This window comes from Saprolegnia parasitica, assembly GCF_000151545.1.
Source record: "Saprolegnia parasitica CBS 223.65 unplaced genomic scaffold supercont2.7, whole genome shotgun sequence".
NCBI classification, from domain to species: Eukaryota; Oomycota; class Saprolegniomycetes; order Saprolegniales; family Saprolegniaceae; genus Saprolegnia; species Saprolegnia parasitica.
Window position 1 is genome coordinate 323,878 of NW_012156401.1, and position 11,811 is coordinate 335,688.

The 11,811-nt window shown below is 56.7% G+C and overlaps 6 protein-coding genes across 6 annotated transcripts; 4 read left to right on the forward strand and 2 right to left on the reverse strand.

Annotated features, from left to right (window-relative positions):
- Nucleotides 1-624: 624 nt before the first annotated feature.
- Nucleotides 625-1,843, reverse strand: SPRG_02826 (hypothetical protein). Its single transcript, XM_012341413.1, has 3 exons — nt 1,308-1,843; nt 1,062-1,263; nt 625-1,012 (listed from the first exon to the last, which is right to left on the reverse strand). Exons 1-3 carry the CDS (start codon nt 1,800-1,802, stop codon nt 681-683), a joined length of 1,029 nt encoding a protein of 342 aa, XP_012196803.1. The 5' UTR covers nt 1,803-1,843; the 3' UTR covers nt 625-680.
- A 249-nt stretch (nt 1,844-2,092) lies between these two features.
- Nucleotides 2,093-3,950, forward strand: SPRG_02827 (hypothetical protein; the record flags this gene model as incomplete). The annotated part of the gene is made up of 5 exons (XM_012341414.1): nt 2,093-2,206; nt 2,256-2,377; nt 2,426-3,080; nt 3,144-3,450; nt 3,496-3,950. 5 exons carry the CDS (start codon nt 2,093-2,095, stop codon nt 3,912-3,914), a joined length of 1,617 nt encoding a protein of 538 aa, XP_012196804.1. The 3' UTR covers nt 3,915-3,950.
- A 224-nt stretch (nt 3,951-4,174) lies between these two features.
- On the forward strand, nt 4,175-5,966 carry SPRG_02828 (hypothetical protein; the record flags this gene model as incomplete). The annotated part of the gene is made up of 5 exons (XM_012341415.1): nt 4,175-4,288; nt 4,331-4,455; nt 4,501-5,206; nt 5,326-5,852; nt 5,896-5,966. The coding sequence occupies 4 exons, from the start codon at nt 4,175-4,177 to the stop codon at nt 5,821-5,823; spliced, it is 1,443 nt and encodes a 480-aa protein (XP_012196805.1). The 3' UTR covers nt 5,824-5,852; nt 5,896-5,966.
- Nucleotides 5,967-7,976: 2,010 nt separating this feature from the next.
- Nucleotides 7,977-9,214, forward strand: SPRG_02829 (hypothetical protein; the record flags this gene model as incomplete). Its single annotated transcript, XM_012341416.1, has 2 exons — nt 7,977-8,894; nt 8,943-9,214. The coding sequence occupies 2 exons, from the start codon at nt 7,977-7,979 to the stop codon at nt 9,171-9,173; spliced, it is 1,149 nt and encodes a 382-aa protein (XP_012196806.1). The 3' UTR covers nt 9,174-9,214.
- A 478-nt stretch (nt 9,215-9,692) lies between these two features.
- Nucleotides 9,693-10,825, reverse strand: SPRG_02830 (hypothetical protein). Its single transcript, XM_012341417.1, has one exon. It carries the CDS (start codon nt 10,761-10,763, stop codon nt 9,723-9,725), a length of 1,041 nt encoding a protein of 346 aa, XP_012196807.1. The 5' UTR covers nt 10,764-10,825; the 3' UTR covers nt 9,693-9,722.
- A 110-nt stretch (nt 10,826-10,935) lies between these two features.
- SPRG_02831 (hypothetical protein) lies at nt 10,936-11,683 on the forward strand. Its single transcript, XM_012341418.1, has 2 exons — nt 10,936-11,137; nt 11,167-11,683. Exons 1-2 carry the CDS (start codon nt 10,982-10,984, stop codon nt 11,596-11,598), a joined length of 588 nt encoding a protein of 195 aa, XP_012196808.1. The 5' UTR covers nt 10,936-10,981; the 3' UTR covers nt 11,599-11,683.
- The last annotated feature ends 128 nt before the right edge of the window (nt 11,684-11,811 follow it).

Below are 11,811 nucleotides of genomic sequence, written 5' to 3' on the forward strand. Positions count from 1 at the left end.
CTCGGCAACAGGGCCGATGAAGTACTTCATGCTGGCGCCTTGAACGTGGTGCTGGAGACCCCGCTACACTTTGACGCGTGTTGCGATCGGTTGCGTCACGAAACCAGATCTCCCGGCTCCTCCAAGGCGTTCGAGGGGTCATTATAGAGCACACAACACGTCACGCTTTCGGAGACAGTCGGAGGAACATGGCATTCATGTCAGTGGACGTGCGGACAAGAAGCTATGGAAGCTCTCCTCATTGGGACGCTCGATGAAGAGCCGCACTTTTCACTAGAAGCCCACAGTATTGGCGACAGTGGGTATTACACACTGTTTCCTTGGCTGTTGATCCCTTCCTCCCATACGAGGAAAGAGGCGTCCAGTGCGCGTTCAACGTGAAGCTGTCGAGTACAAGAATGGCTGTCGAATGCGCATTTTGAAGACGGTCATGAACGAGCGCACAAAAGACTCGTCATGTCGTGCGTCGTACTCAAACATGCTCCTCCACGTCCAAGACGATTTGTAAGACGACTTCGACGACGGCCGTGACCAGAACACCCACACGCAGCTGTCTTCCAACGCGGCGGATGTGGAGTCAAACGACGTCGAACGCCGAGCGGCCAAGAGCAAACGCAATAGCATCGCCAACATGATCCGGTAGTGATGCGACAAATCAACGATTAACCTTGTAACATCGATTATTGCTTCGCAGCGATGGCCGCGATCATTTGCATCATCAGATCCGACTGAGTTTTGATGGCGCGTAACACGTCGTCTATCGACGCGGTTCCTTGCGGAGCACCTTGCGGGGCGGCTTGCTGGATCTGCGGGCGAGCAAGGGCTTCACTCATCGCAACAAGGCCTTCCTTCAACTCGGAGAAGCCAACTGCAATGGCATCTCCTAAAGCCATTGGCTTTTTCGTGCCCGTGCGATCATTGGCCTTGCCCTTGTCAGAGAGTGTCTTGTGCTTCTTCCTCGCAGGGGCAGATTCTTGGTCAGAGTCGTCATCCAGAACGACGACACTCTGGCCTACACGTAGCAAACGTCAAGTGAATGCACCGCACCGCATACATAATACCGTCGTCGTCGTCGTCGGAGCTACCCGTGTCGGGAACATCGTCCGTTGAGGCCAATGTCTCGCGCTGCATGCCAGGCTTCTCCAACCAGTACTCGAGCATAAGATCGTAGTGCGACGGCGGGTTCGTTGGTCTAGGGTCGCTGCCGGTTTCGGCTGGGTTGGACGGCTTGAACGTCGACCACGCAGTTCGCATGCGAGCAAACTATGTTGCAGGGATGAGATGCAGTAAAAGCCTGGATACCACACCTTGTTGTTGATTTGCCTGACCGTGAACGTACGCCCCATGAGGACACTGAGCTCGGCAGCAAGACACTCACCCGCGTAGTTCTTCTGCATGTTGTTTCTCGAGTTGAACTTCTTCGCAAGTTCCGACTTGTACCGAAGCTCAAAGAGCTTTGAGATGCTCTCGTCGCACCACACGACAGGCGCTTCTTTCACGATTTGCTTCTTGAATATCTGTGGGGTGGCCTTGGTTGGCGTCACGTCGGTAGCTATCTCCGTCTCGTCGATGGCCGTCTCAACTGTCGTCACCGCGTCCGTAGCCGTCTCGACTGTTGCCACCACGTCCGCGACGACGTCGCGCGGCTCGGCCTGATCGGTGGTTGGCGCATCGGTCGTCGGCTCGGCATCGGTCGTTGCCTTGCCCTTGGTCTTCTGACCCTTCGCGCAGGCCTTGTCTGCCGGCGGCGAGGGCGAGCGAACGCTTTTCGGTCTTCCTTTGGCGTCTTTTGCGGAGGCCATTTGCGTCAATCGGTTTGTTGCAAATCAATGCTCCGAAGCATGGACGGGATTGCACTTCAAGTCCAATTCTATTCCACCAATTTTCGTATCCGGATGCCCGGATAATGGTAGCAAATCACAGGCGATTATTTTGGCGCTTCTCAGGAATAGCAGGGAATGGAAGGGTCAGATCGATTCGCCGACCTGTCTCTTCTGTCCCTTGCTTCAATCTATCAAGTGAGAGTGCCCAATAATCCAACCGGCACATGGTAAGAATAGACACCCGGCGCACGATTGACCATACATTGGATATGCATGCGATCCACCCTGCGCCCCCAGAGGCGCTTGTTCCGACAGCGGTCGTGGTCTGGGACAGGACTTCCGTGTTCCTTAGCGTCGCGCTCGCGGCCAACCTCGTCTCGACGGTCGGTACCTCATTGCCTCTCCAAAGCACCTTTCGATTAGCGTGCATAGCCGCTGAAGGCGTATTTGTGCGAGTCGTTTCCGTGGCAAGCCAACGCCCCACCGCCGATTCTGAGCACAAATGCGTCGTGGGCGGTCAAAGAAGCGTTCTTATTGTCGCTGACGGCAGACCGGTGCCGCGCGCTGTTGTAGAGAGAGATGCGTCGCTCAACTCGCTGTAGGTACAACGACAGCGTCTTTACTGGCGACGCCAACTACTACGAAGATGTCTTGGCATCGACCGTCGTGTACCGTCGTCTCTTGACCCGGCCGATATCGCCCATCACCAACTGTGCCTTCGACGTCGCGACGCACGTCAACGGCGGTCTCTTCTTGTCGCTGCGCACCCAGTCGGCGCTGTGTGGTTTTGCTGCGTCCATCGACAGCCCGATGCTGCGCTCGTGCTTTGAGACGCGGACGATGGGCACTGTCGACCGGTACGGCTGCCTCTGGTCCGCGCGACGCCACGGGTCGGACTCGAATGCGACGCTTTGGCTCTACTCGGCCTTCCAGCTCAATGCATCGCACGATTTCCTGATCGGAAAGCTCGTGTTTCGAATCGTCTTGACGCTGTACATGGCCCGGCGGGTTTGGGTCGAGTACTATGCCCACTACGCCGTGCTGCGAACGCAGTGTGCGCGACTGCCCCACGCGGCGACGTGCAAAATCTATATAGGCGACCCGACGAGCATTTTCTTGCTGCACCCGGTCGTGTGCCTCTGCTTAGCGATCGACATGTGGCTCAGCGTCAATGTTGTCGCCAACCAAGTGGTTGCCGTCCTCCAGCTCGAGAGCCTTTCCGCATTCTTATTTGGGTACTTCTACCTCTCGCGCTGCGTACGTATAGATAGCATTTTCAATTTGTATAGAAATGGTGCGATCCGACATGACGTGTTGTAGGTGTGGCTCTGTTACGCCTGCATGGCCTGCACTTCGGTCGTGCTCAAGCGATGCCACTGGGAACATGTCTTCCCGCCCATGGACCCAACGCTCGTGGCCGTCGTCGCAACGGCGCTCGTCGGACCGCTCACGTATCTGCAAGGCAACAGCATGTGCATTCAAGCCTACGCATGGGTCCTCAACGTCTCGGCCAGCTCCCCCAACGCCACGGAAGGTGCGTACGCAGTCCTGCTCTACACGTGCTCAATCGGTGCGCTGCCACTTGTGCATGGTGCCTTGCAGTATGCGCTCTGCCGACGACGCTATGGTACGCGCAGCAGCGTCATCGCAACGGGCAGTCATCTTTATGTAGGTGCGCAGCGTGGGCTGATCAACTATGCATCGCATCAGTACAACGATGTCAAAAGCTTGGTGGTGCTGGCCCTCCCTTTTCGCTCGCTCGGGCGCGTGCCCCATACCTGTGGCGGGTCGCTCTACCATGTCTTTGATCAGTTCCCGGGCTTGAAGCGGTCACCGTGCATTAGTCAACGCGGCACCGACTGCTTCGTGCTCGTCTTGAATTGCGCCAAGCACCCGCTGGAGCTGCGCCGCCTGAGTTTGCTCTACCATGGCCTCGATAGGACACGTGCGGCGCAGGCGCCCAACGTCGTCGCGACGAAAGGGCCCGTTATCTTTGGGCACGTCGAGCTGCAGACGTCATGCGCGAGCTCCCGAGGCACGCGCATCGTCCTGCTTGAGTCGTCGCTTTTCCCGAGTCCATGGATTGAATAGCTGCCACGCCCATGCTATTATATCGTATTTTTGAACGTTTTGGTTGATGTGAAAAGGTGGCTCGGTAAACTACTCTAGGGATTCGATGCAGCTGCCACTAACATGTGTGCCCTGACGCAAAGGGAAGATTCCACCTGTCCTTCAACGAGGGACGCGGACATTGCAGCCGTTGAAATGGCCTTGTTTCCAAAAGTAGACGAGCGCAGATGACGATTCCTGCATCGCACAGTTTCAGTTGTGCCGGTAGCCAAGGCTCACACATGACGGCAAGTGTCGTTCCCGAGCAACCAACCACTGTCCTGCCAGTACGCGTCACGTGGAGCTCCCTCTCGGTTCTTCTCAGTCTCTGCCTCAGTCTCAACATTGTACTCACGGTACACGTCGTGTCCCCGAATCGAGATATGACATTGCCGTAGCCGCTGAAGGCCTACCTCTGTGAGCCGTACCCGTGGCAGCTACCGCCGCTGCCGCCGGTCCTCACTTCGTCCGACGCTCCGTGGTCCGCCGTTGAGGCGACCCTTCTCGAGGCTGCCAAACGCCAGTACACTCACTACTCATACCGTACCTCGCATCCAATGCTGGCTAGATACAACAGCTCGAGCTTTGCCAGCGGGACGTTCGTCTTTGACGCTGAAACGTGGACGAGCGTGTACCGCGACGTGCTTCGTCTGCCACCGCCACCCGTGTCGTGTCAAATCGACATCATGACTCAGTTGAACGCTGGAGTCTTTTTACCCCACGCGCTTCAAGAGAGTATCTGCGCTACCGTCTTCAACACTTCAATATCGGTCAGCGCTTGCTTTGAGGCACAGCTCTTTGCCTCGACCTTCAACGTCGGATGCGTCTGGACGGTGCCCAGCAACGCCTCGGTGATCGTTTACGGAGCGTACCGCATGACATCGTCGGTCGCAGCACTCAGCGTCAAGCTCGCGGCGCGCGTCTCGCTCACTGTCTGGCGCCGGTACTATTCTCAATACCGCAGGCTCGCGCAGCTCTGTAATCGCTATCCCAAGGTCGCCCGCGTTCATATTTGTGTCGGAGACCCTACGAGCATCTTCCTCTTGCATCCTGTGCTGTGCCTCTGCTTGGTGCTCGACGTTTGGCAGAGCGTCGGGACCGTGTACTTGCAGATGCTCGCCGTGCTGCAAGTTGACGATTTCTGGCAGTTTGCACTTGGATACCTCTACCTCTCTCGCAGCGTGTGGTTTTGCTATTCGTTTCTCTCTTGCACGTCCATGTTGCTCAAGAAACACAAGCGCGAGCACTGGTTTTCGCCGCTGGACCCGACCCTTGTCGCGATTGCAGCGGCCCTCATCGCAGGCCCTTTCACGAACATCAATGGGCGCACTGCACTCCTCCTTCTCTACTCGTGGCTCCTCATTTTGTCGTGGCTTCGCATCACTCGGTCGAGACGGCTGTCGCCGTCTTCTTTTACACGATCGCGCTCGGGCAACTGTCGCTCTGCGCTGGCTTTGGCTTGCGCTGTGTGCACGGCTGGCGTGTGAAGCAGCCGACGGACTACGCAGCCATCGCATTCAACGATATCAAGCAGCGCGTGCTCTTGAGAATGGAGCGACTCTGCCTCGGCGTGCCTTCCAACGTGCGACGCCGCGGCGGCTCGATCCACGCGGTTTGCGCGAGCCTTCCGCGGCTGAAATCGTCACCGTGTATTAGCCAACGCGGCGCCGACTGCTACCTCATCTTGTACGATCTGCATGGTGTGGCCATCGAGGTCGTGCGGTTGAGCTTGATATACTGCATCGACACGACCGACGAAGCTCTTGACGTGCTCGTGCTGCCAACATCCAATCCATTCGGCCACATGACGCTCGTGCCCGACGAGACGACGGGTGTGAATCGGCTAGTTCATCACATGCCGCTCGGCAGTGGCTGCGCATGGATCGAGTAGAGTGTCAGTGAATTATTGAAATCCTAAAGGTACGCGCTTCCCAATGTTAAAGTTTGACATTACAATGTATAGTCAAGTTCGAGGCCCACTTCTCCACGAGAAGGTTTAGGGTACACGTTGCATGGGCATTTTTGTTTCACCTGGTACGTCGCTCGAGTGGGGCACTAGACGATGACTCTTCGATTGGCCGCTAGCCATCAGGAGTGGTTCGAAGCGACCAGGCTAAATGAGAAAAGACTATCTGGCGACGGCCCCAGCAGTAGTGGAGACCACGGACGCGCTTCCTACAGCTGAGATAGTACCCACTTGTACTTCGATACTCTCTTGACCGCCGCAAAACGAAGTGTGCCGCCGCATTGAAAACATGGTCTGTTATGCTGTCATTTGTATGCGTGCTAGAGCCTTGCATGTGCGGCCTTGACGAATGTCTACCAACGCATGCATAGTCGACACCGGGGCATGCACCCACAGGGAGCCAACGCCTATTCTACCCCAGTCTAGGCAGTCAATGCCTCTCGATATCTTCGTAAAATGTTGGGGCACGGTGCGCATTGGTCCATTCGACCAGCTATGCTGCGTGCGTCATCGTACATGTGGGTCCGCAATGCTTTCCGTTGATAGCGCGCTCTTGCGTGAGTTTTGCAGGCTTCGACAAGCCTCTTGTCTGCACTGAGATGATCAAGTTGACGTCCAGCAATCGTCGCCAAGCTCGCGGGGACGACTCTCGACTCATCGCGTCGGCATGTACTCGTATCTGGACAGCAGACATTTAACGTTAGTCCGCGCCCGGAAGACCTCGTTACTTCTCGTCGTCCTCGTGTCCACCTTGTTTCAACCGCGCACTGCGCGCAGAGTCTGTACGGAGCGTTCCTCAATACCTGCGGTTAAAAATAGAGCCGAAGGTTAGGTCCTGTCGAAAGCTTGACATCAGTGGAAAACTCGTACCTGTCTGCCATCATTGACACCCACTAATAACGCTATGCGTTACTCAGTTGAGCGCCATGGAGAGGGGGCTTGATTCTTGGTCGGACCCGCCATTTTCCATAAGAAGCGGAGGGCGCTGGGATGCCCAAACCAACACTGCCTGCCGGATACATGGTAGAAGGTACTTCGAGCTTATAGCCAGTACTGCTGTTTTCGTCCCCGTGGCCAGAACACAAATGCACGGTGGAGAAGAGTGAGATTCGTGTTGGGAGGCTGCCGCCGCCCGAGAAGGGATGGGTGGGTGAGTTAAAATGAGTAGGTAAGGTGAGCGTGCTGCTTGGAGGCGATTTCTTTGAAGATGAACTTGGACCGTGGGTTTCTGACGTTGACAGTTGCTGCCTTGCTAAAACGGGAGCTGTGGCAACGGCTGAAGATGGCGCCCTTGCTTGGCTGTGGTCCAAGAACACAGCTTTACGCGTGCCGCGAGAAATTACTCCGTCGAATAATGCTAATACACGTCATATCTGTCCAAGGTACCGGGCGGCAAGAAAACGGAAACAGCATAAGCAAAGCGTCAAGCACGAGGCCGCGACAGTGTATTTTTACTTCAGACCTTCCTCTACTAGAAATGACTTGCATCTGTGTTTAACCCCTGTCCTAAAGTCTTGATAACGTGAGTTTTGTAGCCGTTTTCAACGCATTGGTGCCAAAATTGGACTTGGAAAAAGGCCAGCACTGCTTAAAATCCCGCATGACAAGGGGCTGGCAGCCAAGGCTCACAAATGACGGCAAGTGTCGCTCCCGAGCAACCAACCACTGTCCTGCCAGTACGCGTCACGTGGAGCTCCCTCTCGGTTCTTCTCAGTCTCTGCCTCAGTCTCAACATTATACTCACGGTACGCTTGGTACCTCATGACAAAATGCAATCCAATGAGCTATAGCCGCTGAAGGCATACCTCTGCGAGCCGTTCCCGTGGCAGCTACCGCCGCTGCCGCCGGTCCTCGCCTCTCCCGATGTACTATGGTCCGCAGTCGAAACGACGCTTCTCGAGGCTGCCAAACGCCAGTACACTCACTACTCATACCGTACCTCGCATCCAATGCTGGCTAGATACAACAGCTCGAGCTTTGCCAGCGGGACGTACGTCTTTGACGCTGAAACGTGGACGAGCGTGTACCGCGACGTGCTTCGCCTGCCACCGCCACCCGTGTCGTGTCAAATCGACATCATGACTCAGTTGAACGCTGGAGTCTTTTTACCCCACGCGCTTCAAGAGAGTATCTGCGCTACCGTCTTCAACACTTCAATATCGGTCAGCGCTTGCTTTGAGGCACAGCTCTTTGCCTCGACCTTCAACGTCGGATGCGTCTGGACAGTGCCAAGCAACGCCTCGGTGATCGTTTACGGAGCGTACCGCATGACATCGTCGGTCGCAGCACTCAGCGTCAAGCTCGCGGCGCGCGTCTCGCTCACTGTCTGGCGCCGGTACTATTCTCAATACCGCAGGCTCGCGCAGCTCTGTAATCGCTATCCCAAGGTCGCCCGCGTTCATATTTGTGTCGGAGACCCTACGAGCATCTTCCTCTTGCATCCTGTGCTGTGCCTCTGCTTGGTGCTCGACGTTTGGCAGAGCGTCGGGACCGTGTACTTGCAGATGCTCGCCGTGCTGCAAGTTGACGATTTCTGGCAGTTTGCACTTGGATACCTCTACCTCTCTCGCAGCGTGTGGTTTTGCTATTCGTTTCTCTCTTGCACGTCCATGTTGCTCAAGAAACACAAGCGCGAGCACTGGTTTTCGCCGCTGGACCCGACCCTTGTCGCGATTGCAGCGGCCCTCATCGCAGGCCCTTTCACCATTGTAGAAGGCGGCACCGCGCTCATGGTGGTCTACTCGTGGTTCTTCAACGTTGTCGCGCCGTCGCATCATTCGGTCGAGACGGCTGTCTCGGTTTTTGTGTACACAATTGTGCTCGGACAGCTGCCCCTTCTCACGGGCTTTGGCTTGCATTTCTGGCGCGTGAAGCAGCCGACGGACTACGCAGCCATCGCATTCAACGATATCAAGCAGCGCGTGCTCTTGAGAATGGAGCGACTCTGCCTCGGTGTGCCTTCCAACGTGCGACGCCGCGGCGGTTCGATCCACGCGGTTTGCGCAAGCCTTCCGCGGCTGAAATCGTCACCGTGTATTAGCCAGCGCGGCGCCGACTGCTACCTCATCTTGTACGATGGGCATGGTGTGGCCATCGAGGTCGTGCGGCTGAGTTTGATATACTGCATCGACACGACCGACGATGATCTTGATGTGATCGTGCTGCCGACGTTCCATGCGTTTGGCCACATGACGCTCGTGCCCGACGAGACGACGGGTGTGCGTCGGCTATTTCATCACATGCCGCTTGGCAGTGGCTGCGCATGGATCGAGTAGATACCAACGAAGAGCTTGAAACAAGATGTACATTATGAAAGCGTGGCCAGCACCATGAGCCCGAACGACCTTGAATTTGTGTTGTCCAGACCCGATGATGTGTTATCGGGTTCGAAGGGCTGCAGATCGCTCCTTGACAATGCTCCGACAAGGAAGCAGAAGAAAGATTGATTCGAACTTCCTTATCCCGCTGGCTGTAGACCACGGGAATCGTGTCATGCAGTCACGGGCAAGAGGTAGCCTCGAGTCCCATTGGGTGAGGTCGGAGGCCGCTGCATTGCGGATGACAGAATACTCCACGTGTAATGTGGTGCGCTGATTGATCATAACTGGGTTATCGGCAAGGATACCCTACCCGCTGTTGGCGGGCATCGTGCGCGTGGACTGTGAAATGAACCGCTCGGATTTCTCACGTCTGCAAGCGAACTTCAGACGAGTCTGCAATAACCTGGGGCTTCAAGCCTACAACCCGCGACCAGATTGATAGAGTCAATGAACAGACGCGGTTGAAAACAAAATGGGTCAATTCGATCATCATATATACACTGGCTATGGCGTGAGCTGCATTGCCAAACGCGTGGCGCGGCGCCGGTGCACGAGCGTAAGAAGCGAGTGGCGAAAGCGGTGCCAGCTGGGGCAGAAAAAGTTGTACGTGATGAAGAGCAGCTTTTGCTGGAGCACAAACGACGGAATCTGGCTCACGACAAAGATCGAATACTGCCGCTTCTGGAGGCGCGCGCGGAGAAGGAAGAGGACGCGCTTGAAGATGTGCTTGCGCGGCGGCAGGAGCGTCGCGAGCCGATAGGCGCGGAGGCGGTCGACCCAGTTGAACGACGCGCCGCAAAAGCACGTGATCGAGTCGCAGCCGTCGCCTTTGACGAGCTGCACGTGGCACTCTGGGCAGCCGACAAGGTCGTTGGCCATCGGCGTCACGCTTTGGCATGGCACGTTCTCGTGGTGGCCCTTGGTCTGGCAGCCAAAGCACACGGCTTGGTCGCAACACCGCGTGTACACAAAGGGCTGTTGTCGCCGCCAGTGCAAGAACAAGGTAGCACGGCGCTCGGTATCGAGGAGCAGCGGCAACAGCCGTGTGAGCATCTCGTCGCGCTGGTCGGTTCCGTACAGACCAACGAGAGACTCGTAGACGTCGATGGCACTACGCTGGTGGTGGTTGAACTCGGCACAGAGCGGTTGGACCTTGGTCAGACCGGCCTCGCTCCATGGGCATGCGGCATCGTTCGTTTCATGCGCGGGCGGCAAGAGTACGGAGAAGTTGTGGCATTGCGGGCAGAGTGTCGAACACGCAGCCGCAACCTTGGTCTCGAGGCCAAGAAGCGCGCTGTCGCCGACGAGCTCCTTCCACCGTGGCAGCGGCAACGGCTTGATGCAAATCGGGCACTCAAGCTTGGTCAAGACACCGCTGATGGCAGCCGTCGAGTGCGCTTGCACGTAGCTCTGGAGGCAGCTCGTGCACACGGCGGCGGGGCACTTGGCGCCGCAAAGCTGCTGGACGACGCACGTCGCGTCCAAGCAGATCTGGCACGTAGCCAGCGGAACCAATGTGTTGGGAAGGACGTCGAGCGCTGGCATTGTCAACTCGGCAACAAAACTTGCGGAATGACCAGGACCAGCGTCACAATCCAGCGAGAACTTCTTCCGAATGCTGGTCTTTCAGCCGCTGCCGCGGCCCATACAAACGGCAAAGTCAACGAAAGACCATCATTCTGCTTCCGGATACGGGCTAGGGGACCAGACAGTAACAAACCAGGGCAACCTCAACGACAACGCTCCTCAGTGCGTCTTTCGCCATGCATCACGTCTATGTCTACGGACCACGGACGGCACCGCCGCCGTCGGCCACGTGCTTTAACGTCACGTCCAAGTCCAAGGTGCCCTGGACGCAGGCGTTCTCGCCCTTTTTCTCGGTCCTGTCGACGTCACGCCGTTTCCAGACACGACGCTGCGTGCATCCTGTGTAGAGAATGCGTGGCAGTATACCAAGCTCTATGCCTGTCATGGCGACGACGTCGACGCGTACTGGGCGTGGGCTACCAACGGGTTTGCCAACCCCCGCGCGGTGCGGTTTCCCATGGGGCGTGGCGCCAAGCCGCTCTTCTCGTACTGGCACGGCGAGCCGCTCGGGTACATCGAGGCGCGCGTCCGTATTTACGCACCACTGTACGCCGACGCGGTCGAGACGTACGCCGCGACAGAGCTTGCGACGCTGCGCGAGGCACTGCGTCACGGCGACATAGCTCTCTTCGACTATGACGGGTACCGCCACGACACCGCTGGTCTCTCGCTCGAGGACGTCTTGTACAGCCCGAAGCGAAAGATGGGTCATGCGTTTGTGCTGGCCATGATGCTCACAGAGCAGCGCGTATGGGAGAGCGAGCATTTTGACTCTAAAAAGGTCCGCGAGTAGGCGTTGGATGACAACTTTGTCATGATTGTCGACAACTATATACACCATTTATTTCTGTGTGCTTATTAAATTGAGATGATCTTCAAGCGAGATGCCAAGGGAGAGCCCTCCCCAGCACGACTCCAGTTTGTAGAGGTGCGACGTGGAACACTCGCCATGACATCGAGAGAGCGTTCGTTGTTGTGGTTGGCGTGGGGATATTGTGAATTTCAT

Coding starts and splice junctions, on each gene's coding strand:
- SPRG_02830 (XM_012341417.1), bottom strand. CDS start 10,763: ATGCCAGCGCTCGACGTCCTTCCCAACACATTGGTTCCGCTGGCTACG.
- SPRG_02831 (XM_012341418.1), top strand. CDS start 10,982: ATGCATCACGTCTATGTCTACGGACCACGGACGGCACCGCCGCCGTCG. Junction 11,138..11,166: donor GTTTCCAGACACGACGCTGC/GTGCATCCTGTG, acceptor AATGCGTGGCAG/TATACCAAGCTCTATGCCTG.
- SPRG_02826 (XM_012341413.1), bottom strand. CDS start 1,802: ATGGCCTCCGCAAAAGACGCCAAAGGAAGACCGAAAAGCGTTCGCTCG. Junction 1,264..1,307: donor TCAGGCAAATCAACAACAAG/GTGTGGTATCCA, acceptor CCTGCAACATAG/TTTGCTCGCATGCGAACTGC. Junction 1,013..1,061: donor CTCCGACGACGACGACGACG/GTATTATGTATG, acceptor TGCTACGTGTAG/GCCAGAGTGTCGTCGTTCTG.